Genomic DNA, 16,604 nt, shown 5'->3' with positions numbered 1-16,604 from the left:
GGAATTCATGGGACACTGGTCACAAAGAAGTTTTTATCAGTTTGACCACAGCCCTGTTGTTCAACAGGTTGCTAAGCTATAACTCACTCACACACCATATGCAGCTTTCTACAAAATCATTTTATTCTTGAAAGTTTGTTTGCACACAGGTGGGAGTGAAACTCTGGTTCTAATTGTCCCCAAACTGATCACAGTCACTCAGTGTTTATCTCCATAAATACATGGCCCCCACTGCCTCTCTGGGAAAACAGTCCTAGAGAACTCAGTAGGAGTGGTAGGATCTGGAATGACAGAGCAATACAAGGCAAACTGGGGAGTCGATTACATGAAAAGGTACATGGGCAGCAAGGGTGCCACTGATAGGGGATTAGGATGGTCTGTAGCTGACCCCCCAGTTTAAACCCCTGGATTTCTTACTTGAGATTTACTTAAAGCTCTACATTGCAACAGAGTTTGTGCTGCTCCCAGCTTTGCCTTTGGGGTAGGGAGGTTTTTTTTACATACAGACTGAGGCAGGGTGATTAAGATAACAAAAGGCTGGTCATTTAAGTAATTGAAAGATCATTAAGTGATCATGAAAACATTGCTGGGTACTCCAAATAAAAGACAGGCCAAAAAAAGGAGGAATAAATAGTGTTGTGCTCCCAGGGTCTGAATAGAGCAGAGCTGTTCAACTTATTTATAAATGGTCTTGAAAACAGGGTAAACAGTGAAGTGGCGAAATTGCAAATGATACAAAATTATTCAAATATTGAAGTCCAAAGCAGCCTGCAAAGAGTTACAAAGGGATCTCACAAACCTGGGTGATAGGGTAACACAAGTGCAGATAGAATTCAGTATTGATAAATGCAAAGTAAGGCACATTGAAAAATATAATCCCCACAATACATACAAAAATGATGGGGGTCTAAAATAGTTGTTACCCCTCAAGAAAGAGATCCTGGAATCACTGTGGATAGTTCCCTGAAAACATCTGCTCAATGTGCAGTGGCAATCTAAAAAGCAAACAGAATATTGGGAATCATTAAGAAAGGAATAGACAATAAGACAGAAAATACCATATAGCTGCTATATAAAGTCATTGTATGTCCAAATCTTGAATACTACATACAGATCTGATCATCTTCTAAAAAAAGACATATTGGATTTGGAAAAGGTACAGAAAGGGCAACAGAAATGATTAGGGGTAAAGAACAGCTTCCATATGAGGAGAGATTAACATGACTGGGACTTTTCAGCGTGGAAAAAAATGACTAAAGGATTGGGGGGATATGTTAGAGCTAGAAAATCATAACTGGTGTGGAAAAACAGAATAAGGAAATGTTATATACTCCTTCACTAACATAACACAAGAAGCTCACCCAATGAAATTTATAGGCAGCAGAATTAAAACAAATACATTATTTCTTCACAGTCAACCTGTGGAACCTAGGGTTAGGTTAGGTCCATCAACAGCTACAAGCCAGAATGGGCAGGGATGGTGTCCTTAGCTTCTGAAGCACCTGATATTGGCCACTGTTGGAAGACAGGATACTGGGCTAGAAGGACCATTGGTCTGACCCAGTGTGGCCATTCTGATGTTTTTATATAGAGCCCACATGTATCTGTCTCCTGCTGTAACCCACTAAAACCCATTCCTCTTCCAGAGCTGAGAAAGAGCCCAGAAGTTTTGACAATCTCTCTCTTTCTCTGCAGAGTTAGTGACAAAGTAAGAGTATACATTACAATTTTAAGGCTAACCAGTGTCCCTTAAGTGACTTACCACAAGATCTGAGAATATGATAGCATTAGAACTGTGGGTCTAATATTTCATTTAATTTTCTTTCTTTTATATATGAACTAGCAGATGTACCTGGTGTTGCTCGGGTCCTTAACTCAATTGTTTTTTAAAATAAAAGGAAAATGTACATACTTTATTTAAATGATTATATGTTTCAAAAATTAAGGAAGAAAAAAATCATATTAATAAAATAATGAAAGTGATTCAAATATTAGATAGAACCTGTTGGTAGACAATATTTGAGTTTCTGTCTTCTCACTTTTGCTTGCCCGAGTTATTGATTTTCTTATTCTGTCTCGCTGAAGTCGAATTTTTCTGTGCTCCTCACTTTCGTTTGCTCGTGCTATTGACTTTCTTGTTCTGTCTCTTTGAAGTCGGGTTTCTCTATGCGCCTCACTTTCATTTGCTCGAGCTCTTGACTGTCTTGTTCTGTGTCTTTGAAGTCGGATTTCTCTGTGTTCCTCACTTTCATTTGCTCGAGCTCTTGACTGTCTTGTTCTGTCTCTGTGAAGTCGAGTTTCTCTTTGTTCTTCATTTTCATTTGCTCTCAGAGCTGCCTGTCTGTGTCTCTGTGATTCCAGGCGATCTTGTCTCTGTCTTGTAGTTTCAAGAACTCTTAATTGTGCCATTCTTTTTGAATGTGATCTACTTGGATCCAAGAGCGGTCTTTTATGTTTAGGCATTTTGCAAAAATATCTGTAAGTGAATGTTATACTTTGTAATTTTTTTCACTTAAAATGGGAAAGTATACTTAGTACATTTCTCTGTGTTTAATGTAAGATAAGATTGAGAAGCAATCCTATTCCAGGTTCATCCTATTTTTCTGGCTCATCTTGGTTCACAGGGGCTCAGGGCAGAGGACTTGGTTTGTGGGGAGGGAGGTGCAGGAGTCAGAGCTGGGGAGTGAGGAGGGACTCAGGGCAGAAGGGTGTGTGGGGGTGCAGGAGTCAGGATTGGGGCTGTATATGGGCTGAGGGCAGGAGGTGTGTGTGGGGGGGTGCAGGAGTAAGGGCTGGAGGGGAGGAGAGGTTCTGGACAGGTGAGTGCAGGGAGGGGGAGAAAAGTTCCTCCTTGAGATTCATACCAGGGCTGCATGCTCTTCCCTTTCCTGTCCCTGTCTGGGAATGAAAGCAAAGTGCACAGCTCCTCTGTCCCCTGTGCACCACAGCCAGTGAGTAATGCAGCAAACTGATAAAGGGGAAGAGCCAGCAATATCCCTGTACAAACTGGGGGGAGGAGAAGGAGTGTCAGTTCCCCACCCTCCATAATGGGCACCTGGGAGGTGGGAGGCTTGGGCTGAGGCAGTCCCAGATGGGTGGGGGGCACCCCCCAACCTGTCCCTTTCACCTGATGCTAATTCTCTATTCTCTGTGGTTTATGAGAAGCAATCCCATTCTAGGAACATCCATTTTCAGGGCACAACCAAACCCTTTTGTTGCTTTAAGTTATGGTAAGAGAAAACTGCATACCAAATTTGGCGGTCATTGCTTCCTATTTAGGAGGAGTTCTTGAAAAAACAGACAGACAGATGGAGAGACAGACAGAAAGAGTCTCTCAAATACATAGTAGATTAGATACGGAGCTCCTGTCCCCCAATTTCTATAAGTTATCTGCCAAAAACCTAGAGTTTTTAAGTGCCTTAGTAGCCCCCGGAAAGAGCTGATATGTGTGAGTGGGGACAGACAGGGTCAATCCCCCCCCCGTTTGCAGCTTGGTTTGTATTGAGCATGCTGAACAGCAGTGGTTCTCAAACTTTTTGGGCTCCGGAGCCCTTTACATGTGTAAAAATGTATGCGGTGCCCCAGCGGTCCACTGATTGTATGTGTTGTACCTATTGAAGTTTCCAGTTTGTCAACCTCGTGGAGCCCCTGGAGATGTGTCGTGGAGCCCCGGGGCTCCGCGGAGCACAGTTTGAGAAACACTGCTGTACAGGGCTAGCCATAGGGGGAATGGTGCCCAGGGCAAACTTGCATTTTAGCACCACTGCGCATGGTGCCTCCCATTTCCCTTAGCCTCCATGGACTCCCCCATTCCTGGACCCCCATCACCATTAACTCCTGCCCCCTAATTCCTACGCTGTGCCCCCTGTGCTGCAACCCTCACGTTTTGCCACCATCACCCCAGCCTCTGCACTTCCCTCCCAACTGCTCCCCAGCCCCAGCCCTGCGAGACTACCACACTGCCTTCCTGCCCACTATCACCCAACCCCTTTATAGTGTAAGCCTTATGTAGGCCTGCAGGGGTTACATTTCTATTCCTCTAGGCCAGCCATGAACCCTGCTGGCAAAAACACCAGGGCTACGTCTACACTCGTGGCTTCTTGCACGAGTAATATGCAAATAAGGCTAAGCATGGAATATCGCCAAGCCTCATTTGCATACCTAATGAGCCACCATTTTTTTCAGAAGAGGCTCTTGTGCAAGAAGGAGTGTCTACACTGCCCCTTCTTGCGCAAAAAAAAACCTCTTGTGCAATGCCGTTACACCTATTACTTTTCAGGAAGATACTCCTTCTTGCGTAAGAGCCTCTTCTGAAAAAAATGGTGGCTCATTAGGTATACAAATGAGGCTCAGCGATATTCCACGCTTAGCCTCATTTGCATATTACTCACGCAAGAAACCGCGAGTGTAGACATAACCCAGGTGTTATCAGTCGGCCTTCATCAGCCGCAGCCCTATGCTTCCTAGCTGAGAACCAAGTATGGGATAAATAACATGACCTCAGTTCTCAGCTCCGTGGGAATGTTGAGAGTGGCACTGAGCCAATGTGCGCACACTCGGTAAACAGCTAGGCTCAGCATTTGCAGAAAAGAGCGTCTAGATTAGCACAGACGCTTTTCCGCAAAAGCACTTTTTGTGGAAAAGCGTCCGTGCCAATCTAGACGCGTTTTTACGCAAAAAAGCCCCTATCGCCATTTTCGCGATCGGGGCTTTTTTGCACAAAATAAATCTGAGCTGTCTACACTGGCCCTTTTGTGCAAAAGCTTTGCGCAAAAGGACTTTTGCCTGAACGAGAGCAGCATAGTATTTCCGCAAGAAGCACTGATTTCTTACATGAGATCATCAGCGTTCTAGCGGAAATTCAAGTGGCCAGTGTAGACAGCTGGCAAGTTTTTCCGCAAAAGCAGCTGCTTTTGTGGAAAATCTTGCCAGTCTAGATGCAGCCCTAATGTATAAGATCACTGGGAATCCCGCCCCTGGTGAGTTTTGCTCAGGACTGCAACCTCAAGACTGTCCTGATTTCCCCCGGCTAGAGCCACGTCCACTGTGGCCCTGATGCGAGGTGACAGGGACAGACCTCCCTGCAGACTGAAGGGATATAAGCATTTCTAAGTGCCTGTGACTCTTTTATGCATTACTCTGCCTCCACTTATTGATGTGTCACTTTGCAGTAGCTGTGTAACCATTTGGCAGTATTAACCCTGTAATAGTAGTGATGTAGAAAAATTAATAAAAGCAACTATCCCTAATTGACTCTGTGTTGAAACGAATTCATAATCCTGTTTGTCCATGACCGTGTAAGCTGACAACCTTAAGCCCAGTAACCCCCATGCCCAGTGGCCTTTCACCCAGACCTCCCCCACTGCCCAGCACCCCTCTCCTAGCCTCCCCACAACTGCCCAACACCCCATACTCCCAAGGGCACTCCGCACCAACAAATGAAATATTCTGTGCACAAGACTTTAACATGTTGCAAATTGTATTGTCAGTAAGTAAATGTGGAGGCTCCAGCCAGCACAGCAGCTGAGAGTTCAGGCCCCTGGCTGCATGATGGTGGGAAATCACACTTCAGCCCACTCCCCTCCTAGGACAGGGGCTTGGCAGTGAGATACCTCCGGGTACATGGCAAAAGGCCCCAGGGAAGCATTCTGCAGGATGGCTGGGATGTCAGCCAGTACCCCAGATCTGTTTGAATGGCAAACAAGAAATGAGCTGAAACTAATGGCTGAGTCCAGCCCTCCTCCAGGCCCTTGCCTGCCCTGGCTCTAGGCTATTACCTCCCCAAGGACCTTTGAGTTTCCTTCTAAGCCTGAAAAGCCAAGAGGCACCTGGGATGGGCGGCTGAGTGAGGAATTCTATCCACACACCAGGCTTTTCTCTGCCCTGACTTACACACCTGCTTGCCACACAGGGCTCAGTGGGTATAACTCAGCACAGTTTCAACAATCCTTCCACAATGGGGCCGGAGCCACAAGCCAGCCAGGCCTCATTTGACCAGTGGTTCTTGCTTTGGGTTATTTCGGGTCATTTTTAAAGGCCTTTCTCAGGGGTGAGGAAGAATCTGATGCATTTTTGAAGGGACCTGTCAAATCCCACCCAACTCTGCACTGGTTAGAGCTCTCCCCTGCTCCAAGTGCTGCCGGCTGCAGAGAGCCCTTGGAGCCGCAAGGCACAGAAATGTCCCTTTTCCCTGCAGAAAGGTTTCCAAAGACAAGCTCCCTTCCTGCCCAGATAACAAGTCGCTCCCTCCCTCCCCCCCTTGCATTCTGCAGCCCTAATCGCCGCGTTTCCGCCCCAGCTACCTCTCCCCCCGCCCCCGCCTTTCTGTTTCTGTTTCCTGTTGACCCAGGCAGATTGTTAATCCGTCTCCTCCCGGTGCTTTCTGTTCACTTCCCCTCCTCCCCAGCCAGGCGGAGTGGGCCCCTCCCCCAGCTGCTGGTCGCTGCCGGGGAGGGAGCCGAGGATAAAGTCCAAAGAGGAGGCTTGGCGCCTGGGCTTCCATGTCAGGGCAGAGGGAGACGAGAGAGGCTGCGGGGAGAGGGGGGAGGCGCAGGTATGGGGGGCAGTTTGGAACAGCTGCTCTCCCCTGGGGGGGCACCAGCCTGTTCCCCAGGAGGCCCTAGCACGCCGCAAGCTCACCGAGCCACACAACCCCCCCCCCCCCCGAAGTGCCTTGCCCGGCTCCAGCCCCCCCACCCTCTCCTTGCCCAGCCCCCACCTGCTCACTCACATGCTGCAAACTTTTGCTCCTGGCGGGAAGGACACTCGGCAGCTCCGGGCTCCCCGGGAGGGGCTGGGTGGAGCTGGAGCCCGGGGCCCGCCCTGCTCAGAGGAGGGGCTGGCGGGCCGGGGGAAGCCGCCTCGGAGCAAAGTCTGGACAAAATGCAGGAGACGAGCCGCGCTAAAGGCGCTCCGGGGGGAGGACCCTTGTTCCCCGCTTCAGGGCTCCCCCCGCCCCGAAGGGGGCCCCGATCCCTGGCCCCACCTGAGAGCCGGGCTGCAGCCCTGCAGGGGCTCAGGCAGCTCCCAGGGGCAGAGAATCCCCGCCCCAGGGTCGCTCCCTCACTGGGGGCTCCGGTTAGTGTTAGGACCCCTCTCCGAATCCCCCACGCAGGGGGCCCCGTCGGCCTCTCACTGGGGGTCGCTGCGGTAAGCCAAGGTAAGGTCCGTTGACTCCGGCGACGCTGTTCTCAGCGGGAGCTGTGCGCTTTGGTTTGACTTTCTCCCCAGTGTAGGCCTGGCCCCAGTCGCTGTCCATGGAGCAGCACAAAGACACAGCGGGGGTCTAGTAGTGAGAGCCAATGCATTAGGACAGCTGCACGTTGCACAACACAGCCCAGAAGCTGCCCTGGCTCCGGCTCCAGTACACGCTGCGCTGAGAGGCAGGAATGGGGGGGGGGGGGGGGGTATTTCTCCAGCTGAGAATAAGGTAGCTGGAGTCAACATACGTCAGTTGATTTACTGTGGCATCCCCCAGTGTGAGAGGTTGACAATGTCATGTAAAAACTCATGTGGGGCCTGCAGCTCGGTTTCCATCCTAGCTGGACACAGCCTGGTAACCTTGTACCCTGCCAATGCAAACAGCAGCTGGGCTTTATCAGCTTTAACCCATGCCTTGAGCTGGGAAACGTCTAAGCAGTAAACAAATTTGACCTCGGTCTCAGCTCATGAATGTGATAAGAACGGGGTTGAGCCAGTATGCGCACACTCGATAAACAAGGGGGCTACATCTACAATGCGGGCTTTTTGCGCAAGAATGGCTGTTCTTGCGCAAAAACTTGCAGAGCATCTACACTGCACGCACGTTGTTGCCCAAGTAAATTTACAGTACAGTGTCAGAAAACAGGGCTTCTTCCAGAAGAGTTAGTCCTCTCCCCACAAGGAATAAGCCCTCTTGCACACAAGCTCTTCCACAAGAAGGCAGTGTAGACAGGCAACATGGATCTCTTGCGCAAGAAAGTCCAATGGCTAAAATGGCCATCAGAGCTTTCTTGCACAAGAGAGCGTCCACACTGCCATGGATGCTCTTGCACAAAAGTGCATGGCAATGTGGATGTGCTCTTGTGAAAGACCTTTTGCACAAGAACTCTTGCACAAAACAGTTCTTGGGCAAGCCTGCAGTGTAGATGTAGCCCTGTAGTATAACTAGTGTAGGAAGTCTCATGCCCAGTGAGTCTCAGCAGGGACCTAGACCTCGGAGGGTGCCCTGGATTCCCTCAGCTGGAGTCGCGTCCACTGCAGCCTGGTGTGAGGTGACAGGAATGGGACTCCCCACAGACTGAAGGGGCATAAGCATTTCTAAGTGTCTGTTACTCTTTTATGCATTGCTCTGCCTCCGCTTATTGATGTGTCACTTTGCAGTAGCTGTGTAATCATTTGGCAGTATTAACCCTGTAACAGTAGTGACATAGTGAGATTATTAAAAACAACTATCCCTAATCAACTCTGTTGTGAAGCGAATCCACAATCCTGTTTGGCCATGGCCCTGTGAGTTGACAGATGGGAGCAACTCTCCCGTCGACTTCCCTTACTCCTCGCGACCCTGTGGAATACCAGAGTTGACAGGGGCATGGAGCACAATCAGCAGTTGATTTAGCAGGTCCTTATGTGCTCCACTAAATTGAACCCTAGAAGATCAATCTCCATAGCCTCAATCTCTGGGGAAGTGTAGACAAGGCTGGAGTGCTGTAAAATATCCTACCTGTCGTGTTTGAGGGTGTGTGTAACTTTTGGCCATAAATGTGTTCTCATGAACCCCACCCCCAGCTCTGCTTGAACCAAAGCTGATAAGAAGAAAGCCAAAAATACCACAAAGTCCGAGGAGAGAGCCACATTGAACTCTGGGAGCCCATTGCCTGCTGGGAAATCCCTGTCCAGATGCTTCTAATGACCCTACGTCTGCACACACCTAGGTTCATTAACTATCAGATCAGTTCTAGTAAAACGTCCTCTATTGGTATCCAAAATACTGAAGCTGCCTAATTGTACTGTGAGGTCCCTCTAAGGCAAGGAGGGGGAACCTGCCGCCTGTGGGCCTAGATGCTCAGGACCCCCACCGCTGCAGTGGAGCAAGCTGGTGCTGATGCTCTAGCCATGTGTGGGTGAGGTGGAGCACCAGCACCGACTCACCCTGCTGCAGGGGGTGGAGGTGGGGGGGCAACCCTGAGTCTTCTGGGCTGGATCCAGACAAGCCCTGGCTGCATCTGGCCCATGGGCTTTGCCTGGCGGGGGGAGAAAGCAGCTCTGTGAGCAGCTGCACAAGGAAGCTCTGTCCCTGTGCTCACTTGCAGGTTTCATCCCCGTCTGGCCAGTGGGAACAGCGGGGGACAGTAGCCTACAAGCATAGGGCCATGTGCAGCCACCTTCACCCCCCCCCCGAGAACTGTACCAGGTAGTTGCCGCCATGCTCTGCCCCCTCCTAACTAGTCCCCATTCACTCAGCCCCCTCCTGCAACTCCAACCCTTCCAGACACTGCAACTCCACCCTAAGCATGCTCCTGCACCCCACCTCCCACCAGACCCCCAACATCTTCCTACAGCCCTGACCTGCCCAACTTCCCACCATATGTCCCAAACAGACCCTGCACCCCCTTCCCACCCATATCCCGCACTCCCAGTCCTCTCTACCACCTCCCACACTCCCAGACCCTGCACCCCATCCCAGCTGACTCCTGACAGCCCCCCCCCCACTTTGAACCCTAAAACTTAGGGGGCCCCATAAAACCTATTAATCCAAGGCTTGCAGAAGAGTTAATTCGGCCCTGGAGGGAAGTCCTGAGCCTCAGTGACCCTCCCCTCACCCGGGGCAGGAGCGAAAGTGAAGTGGAGTGGGTTTGGTGCCCCACCTCTGCTCTATGATTAGTTCCAGTTGTGTGGTGGAAAGAAACTGACTTTGGAATCTTTCCTTGTATCTGTTTACCCTACACAGATCTAGTGCTGTCCTCAGAACTATTGTTCTTTCCTTCAAACCCGCTTCTCCATGCTCAAGGGAGGGTCCTGATGCTGGGCTCCACATTCGGCATCAGTTCCATTTCAGCAGCAATTTGATAGAACTATTGAGCCCCCGCCTCCAAAAGTAACCCTAATAATTGAGCAAATCCTGAAGTAACAGGCAAATCTGGGAACAGGCCATGTGACTTCCAGTATGACTAATTTCCGGTCCTGTTTTCAACAATTCATTTGCGTTTGATCCATCAAGGAGCATTGCCTGTTGTCTTTCTGCATTTATCTCACCTGTGAATCCAGCCTTTCTTGTCCCATGTTCACGTCATTGCTGGTGTGTAGAAGCTGAGTCACAAATATTCAGTAAGGGTATTCTATGGTGTCATGTACAATGTAAATTGTGTCAAGGTAAACCCCAACCCTCCGAATTTGCTACTCGTGGATCAGAGGAGGCGAAAGATAACTCTGGACTCGAGAAATGGGGAACCATATGGACACAATTTGCTACTAGTGGCAAATTATGGCGGCTAAGCAAACAAGGGCATCCTGTGATAGTGGTAATTGCTACTGGAAGCAAAAGTTGTGGGTTGCCGATTGTGATGCAACCCCGGACTGAGCCAGTTGGGATGTTTCTAGCACTGTAGGGTAGGGTGGGAGCTTGGAGTTTGATGTATTTGTGGATGTAGGGTGGACAGTATTCCTCTGCCCCTTTCCACTTCCATCCCCCACACTTTGCTCAGGCACCGGATGGAGCCCCCAGTGGTGGGGAGGTGGGACTGGGGCTGCTGCATCTCCTCCCCCCAGCATGCCCCATCCCCACTCCTTCCCCTCCCTCCCAGAGCTTCCTGTATGCTGCAAATCACAATATGAATGTGTGGGGAAAGCGGGCCGCTCGCACACGAGGTGCAGGGGGAGCACCCACAGAGTCGCCACCTATGCACACTGCCCTGACCCACCTCCTACCCCCTCCTGAAGTCCTGTACTGGGGAGCTCATTCCCCTTGCGATGCTCTGAGCCCCCAGGATGCAGCCAGTGCTGGGAGGGGTGCCCCTCCAGCTGCTCCCATATGGGAACCGAACGGTTAATATTATAGAGGGAGTTAATGAGGCTCCAAGTTGGAGTGGCCAATCTCCACCCAGATGCTCCATGGTTCTGACCTATGAGCAGCTTGCATATTTCAGTCCAAACACCAATTTATTGTTCACTAAGCCATAGCTTTAGAGATTTCCCCTTCGATTTCATCGCTGGGGGCTAACCACCTGGGCTATGTCTACACTGGCTATGTCTACTCTTTTGCAGAAGAGTTCTTGTGCAAAAACTCTTCCACAAGAGAGCGTCTACACTGCCATGTGCTTTTGCGCAAGAGCATCCATGGCAGTGTGGACGCTCTCTTGCACGAGAAAGCTCTGATGGCCATTTTAGCCATAGGGGCTTCTTGCACAAGAAATTCCTGTTGCCTGTCTACACTGCCCTCCTGTGGAAGAGCTCTTGCACAAGAGGGCTTACTCCTCGTGGGGAGAGGAATAACTCTTCCGGAAGAAGCCCTGTTTTACAACGCTATACTGTAAATTTACTTGCGCAAGAACGCACGTGCAGTGTAGACAGCAGGCAAGTTTTTGTGCAAGAACAATTGCCCTGGTGTCTTCCAAAGACAAGAATCTTAGTATAGATATGGATCTTCATACACACAATTGTAACGGGACGGGACATATCCCCCAGTTTAGGTTCTCTGAACACTTTCACCAATTGTCTTCGATAATTTTCTAGGGCAGCATCTTAGGGTTGTTCAGATGTGGGAATTATTCTCTCGCTCTTTCCTTGCATGGATAGGACCTGGTGCACATGCACACGCACAGCCCCACGAGGCCACCACAGCAGAACAGAAAGGCTGGGGACGGCTCCCGTGGATAAAAACAAACAGCAAAAGGAACAATCAGATCCTGAAATGGGACAAGTAAGGCAAACCCTGCGGCTCGTGGGACTCCCCTGCAGCGGGAGCTGGAGCTGCAGTTGAGGAACCAGGCAACGGGCTTGCACACTGAGTATTTCACACTCACAGCCTTTCTCGGGGATGAGGAGACAGCTCAAGGCTGGCACAGCCTGTTGCTGGTGTTACATCCTCCTTCCCCAGAGCAGTTCTGGAATGTGCATCTAAACGTGTTTCCTGTGGTCTTTATGGTTGAGGATTCCAGCTGCCCCCACATTATGGTCATTCCCCTAAAGTCTCCAGACAAATGACGATTCTGTGGCCTGATCCATTTCCAGTGAGGCCAACTTTGGGTCATCGGCTTAGAAGAGCCCCATTAAACCCAACAGTTTTCTGAAAATATCTGTTGTGATGAGCCACCTGCGATGCGGGGGTTGGAACCCCAAAGGTCACAAAAATGAAAAAAAGCCACGCCCAGCGTAGAAGAGGTTTCCATGGCCGAGATTGGGGGTTACAAAGCTGAACCGTGACAATGTTCTGTAAAAAGGAAACTGGGTTTTTTGGCTCCCATAAATATAATGGGGAGCCAAAACCCACCAAAAACAAAACAAAACAAGCTATCTATTGCCTCATGCGTGCATTACCATCCATAAAAAAACCTGACAAAAGTTAGACATCTTTGCTGTGCAGAGAAGGGGAAAGGAAAAAAAATTAAATAAGGAAACACCGATGGGCTAAGCAGCAGCTTGGCAGAAAAAGATCTGGGGATTACAGTGGATAGGAAGCTTGATATGAATCAACAGTGTGCCCTCGTAGCCAAGAATGGCATATCGTAGGGAAGCCTGGACTGCCTTGCCTCGACAATAACGACTGCCTTGGATACAGTGCAGACCCCTGAAAAGCAACCCAGGTCTGTCTCAAGTCTGGTACACAGAAGCACACAGGCAAGGCTTGGGTTAGGGAAGCTGTGAGAGTCAGGAATTGTTTTGCATAACAATGCAGATTAAGCCTGGTACAATGAGACCACATCAAAAACACACAACAAGCAACCTTGTACTGGTACTTCTGTTCTGATAAGCAAAAATTACAGAATATAGCCATGAAACTGTTAATTACGCATATAGTTTTAGCAATATCCTGTGCAGCAGAATGTACTCCAAATATGAGCATAATAGATGTCTTATACAATACATAATTACCAATATGTAATCGATTGATAGAGATGATTAGAACAACCAAGTCGAGTATAAATATAGGTGTAGAAAACATAATCAGTGGAAAGGATATGATAAGGGTCCCCACTACTTTATTCACTGCAGCTAAGAAGTTGCTGCCTGTTCCTACCGGCAAATGCACTGTGGATGCCTCTATGCATTGGGAAAGAAAGAAGCCATGACCTTCCATCTGATAATTGTAAGTTGGTAATGGTGGAACTGTGCGTGATTTATAGAAATAAGCACATGTATGCTTCTATCTGTAATGTTAAATATCTTGGGTACTGTCCTAGGTGTAGGTGTTATTACATTGTGGCTACGTCTAGACTGGCATGATTTTCCGGAAATGCTTTTAATGGAAAAGTTTTCCGTTAAAAGCATTTTCGGAAAAGAGCGTCTAGATTGGCACAGAAGCTATTCCGCAAAAGCACTTTTTGCGGAAAAGCGTCCATGGCCAATCTAGATGTGTTTTGTGCAAAAAAGCCCCGATCGCCATTTTCGCGATCGGGGCTTTTTTGCGCAAAACAAATCTCAGCTATCTATACTGGCCCTTTTGCGCAAAAGTTTTGCGCAAAAGGGATTTTTGCCCGAACGGGAGCAGCATAGTATTTCCGCAAAAAGCACTGATTTCTTACAGTAGGAAGTCAGTGCTTTTGCGGAAATTCAAGCAGCCAGTGTAGACAGCTGGCAAGTTTTTCCGGAAAAGCAGCTGATATTCCGGAAAAACTGGCCAGTCTAAACACAGCCTGTCTGTGCTACCTATCCCATTTATTGGAATGGATTTATGTAACTCTGCATTTCTTTCCTTTCCTTTTCTGTGTATAATAAAGTTAGAGATATAGTTTATCTTTGGTGTTTACTGGCTCCTCTCATATCTAATATCCTGAACCCAGGACAGGGTGCAATAGGAGGAACATTGCCAGCAGATCTAGGGACGTGATTATTCCCCTCTATTCAGCATTGGTGAGGCCAAATCTGGAGTATTGCATCCAATTCTGGGTCCCCCATTACAGAAAGGATGTGGACATAAAGTGCAGCAGAGGACAACAAAAATGATGAGGGGGCTGGAGCACATGACTTAAGAGAAGAGGCTGAGGAATTTGGGCTTATTTGGTCTATGGAAGAGAAGAGTGAGGGGGGATTTTATAGCAGCCTTCAACTTCCTGAAAGGAGGTTCCAAAGATGATAGAGAAGCTGTTCTCAATGGTGACAGGAGACAGAACAAGGAGCAATGGTCTCAAGTTGCCGTGGGAGAAGTCTAGGGTGGATATTGGGAAAACCTAGTTCAATAGGAGGGTGGTGAAGCACTGGAAAGGGTTACCTAAGAAGGTGGTGGAATCTCCATTCCTAGAGCTTTTTAAGTCCTAGCCTGACGAAGCCCTATCTGGGATGATTTAGTTGGGATTGATCCTGCTTTTAGCAGGGGGTTGGACTCGATGACTCCTGAGGTCTTTTCCAACAATAGAATTCTATGATTCTATTATTCTTTTGGCAAAGTCATTTCTCCCAAAGTCCTCAATAAATCTGACCTACACCCTGGAAAACAAAACCGATATTCAGTTATGTGACCAAACTGCCTTCAGGAGAGAGAGAGAGAGAAACCCTCAACAAGGCACACCGTAAGTCACTTTCTCTGTCATATAAAATGAAATTCCAGAGCAGGTCATGTCTGATGTCTCAGAAATCAGGACAGCAGATTCCCCCATCCCTTTCTTCTCTGATCCATTCAAACCTGTTTCACGCAACAGCACATCATTCTTAAGGAGATGCTTTGGGTGCGGGAAGGAAGGGAAGCACCAACAGAATAGGGGGAAACCGGCAACCTTCCCATATGCAAAGAGTCCTGAATCAGAAGGAAAAAAGTCTAGAAGCAGCTTTTTCAATGGACAGAAAGGGGGATTTAAACTTAGAATGATGGTGCTGTGTTTCCGATCCATTGGGATTTCCCATCAAGGTCTGGGATACTTAACCTCCAGCCCTAATGAGTCAGATTTCAGATCAAATTGCTACTAAGTGCAGCGTCTCTTTTGGAGGTGCAGGGTAAAATATAAGTGGATAAACTCCACTGTGGCTCAGACAGACCCCATGCTGCTGGAGTGAGCAGGCAGAGTGACAGTGACGGGGAAGGAGGGAATCTCTCCAACTCTCCCCAGTTCCTTGTGGTGCCCCAGAATCTGAAATGGCACCTTTGTCCCATTCTTGCTCCTCCTCTTTGTTGCGCTGAAATGTATTATTTATTGTTAATAATAAAATAATAATAATAATTAATAATTTATTTGTTATGCTGAGGACTTATTTAGAGCAGGAAATTTAGTGTCCATCCCGACAGGTAAAAGGGGAAGGGGCTGGCTAACCCTAAATCCTCTGCCTGGGCTAGGCCAGCACTGCAGATATCATGGTATGCTTCCATCAGGATAGTGACCGTGAGAGGCCAACTCCACGGAAAATCCTAGAGGAGACAAAACCAGGTTGATTTTCACTCAGGCTACATCTATCCTGTGGCCGTTTGTCGGAAGAGGAAATGCAAATGGAGCACTCATTTGCAAATCTCGCGCTCTCATCTGCATATTTTCTTCCAATCCTTTTTGCAGAAGAGGTTTTTGTGCTAAAAAGTCCTGTGTAGATGGGGCCATGTGTCAGAAAAACCCCATTGTGTACAAGATCCCTTATTCCTCAAAAAATGAGATTTACAGGATCTTGCACAAAACAGGGTTTTTCTGACAAATGTCCCTGTCTACACAGGGCTTTTTAGCACAAAAACCTCTTCCGCAAAAAGGATCGGAAGAGAATATGCAAATGAGAGCATGAGATTTGCAAATGAGCACTCCATTTGCATTTCCTCTTCCGACAAACTGCCAGGCTGCGTCTAGACTGGCATGATTTTACAGAAATACTTTTAACTGAAAAGTTTTTCCGTTAAAAGTATTTCCGCAAAAGCGCGTCTAGATTGGCACGGATGCTTTTACGCAAAAAGTGCTTTGTGCAAAAGCATCCGTGACCAGTCTAGACACAATTTTGTGCAAGAAAGCCCTGATCGCCATTTTAGCCATTGAGACTTTTTTGCGCAAAATAGTTCTTCCCTGTCTACACTGGCCTTCTTGCGCAAGAGGGCTTTTTCCCGAGCGGGAGTGTGAAAGTATTTGCACAAGAAGCACTGATTTTGTACATTACAAAGTCAGTGCTCTTGCGCAAATTCAAGTGGCCAGTGTAGACAGCTGGCAAGTTTTTGCGCAAAAGCAATTGCGCAAAATCTTGCCAGTCTAGACGCACCCCTGCAGCGTAGATGTAACTTCAGTGGAGATACCTGAGGTCACCCCTATTTCCCCCATGTGGGAAGATGGAAACTTCTGGCTAGAAGGTAACACACTCACATGACTTGTAGGACAAAGGAGTTGGGAGCAAAGAAGACTGGATTCACCTCAGAGAAGGGTGAGCTGCAAAAGGAAAAGCAGGTGGAGCTGAGAGAAGAGAGTTGCAAACAAATGTTGTAAACAGCCCTAAAAGATTGCTATGTGGGAATT

General features: G+C 48.3%; 1 protein-coding gene and 1 long non-coding RNA gene across 8 annotated transcripts in view; one reads left to right on the top strand and one right to left on the bottom strand.

Annotated features, from left to right (window-relative positions):
• Positions 1–6,856, bottom strand: part of LOC102457482 (uncharacterized) — a 31,985-nt gene extending 25,129 nt beyond the window's left edge. For 3 of the 6 annotated variants that reach the window (XR_012897428.1, XR_012897429.1, XR_012897427.1), the window contains exons 1-3: positions 6,731–6,856; positions 2,040–2,476; positions 924–995 (exon numbers count right to left, since the gene is read on the bottom strand). Coding sequence is in view for 3 of the 6 variants with exons in the window: in XM_075907191.1 (XP_075763306.1) it covers positions 924–995; positions 2,040–2,463 (496 nt within the window). In the remaining 3 variants the exon portion in view is untranslated. Of the gene's footprint in view, positions 1–923; positions 996–2,039; positions 2,477–6,718 lie in introns of all 6 variants that reach the window. The other 3 variants (XM_075907191.1, XM_075907194.1, XM_075907192.1) reach the window with 2 other exon arrangements.
• Positions 6,857–7,020: 164 nt separating this feature from the next.
• On the top strand, positions 7,021–16,600 carry LOC142819504 (uncharacterized). 2 transcript variants are annotated; one of them, XR_012897435.1, is made up of 4 exons: positions 7,021–7,159; positions 13,189–13,282; positions 14,581–14,702; positions 16,466–16,600. It is a non-coding gene; the product is annotated as an uncharacterized LOC142819504 (long non-coding RNA). The 2 variants fall into 2 exon arrangements; XR_012897434.1 differs by lacking the exon at positions 7,021–7,159 and having other exon boundaries at positions 13,117–13,282.
• The last annotated feature ends 4 nt before the right edge of the window (positions 16,601–16,604 follow it).

Source organism: Pelodiscus sinensis, chromosome 24, assembly GCF_049634645.1.
Source record: "Pelodiscus sinensis isolate JC-2024 chromosome 24, ASM4963464v1, whole genome shotgun sequence".
Taxonomy (NCBI): Eukaryota; Metazoa; Chordata; order Testudines; family Trionychidae; genus Pelodiscus; species Pelodiscus sinensis.
The sequence above is the reverse complement of the archived record's forward strand: the minus strand, read 5'-3'. Positions and strand labels throughout refer to the sequence as shown.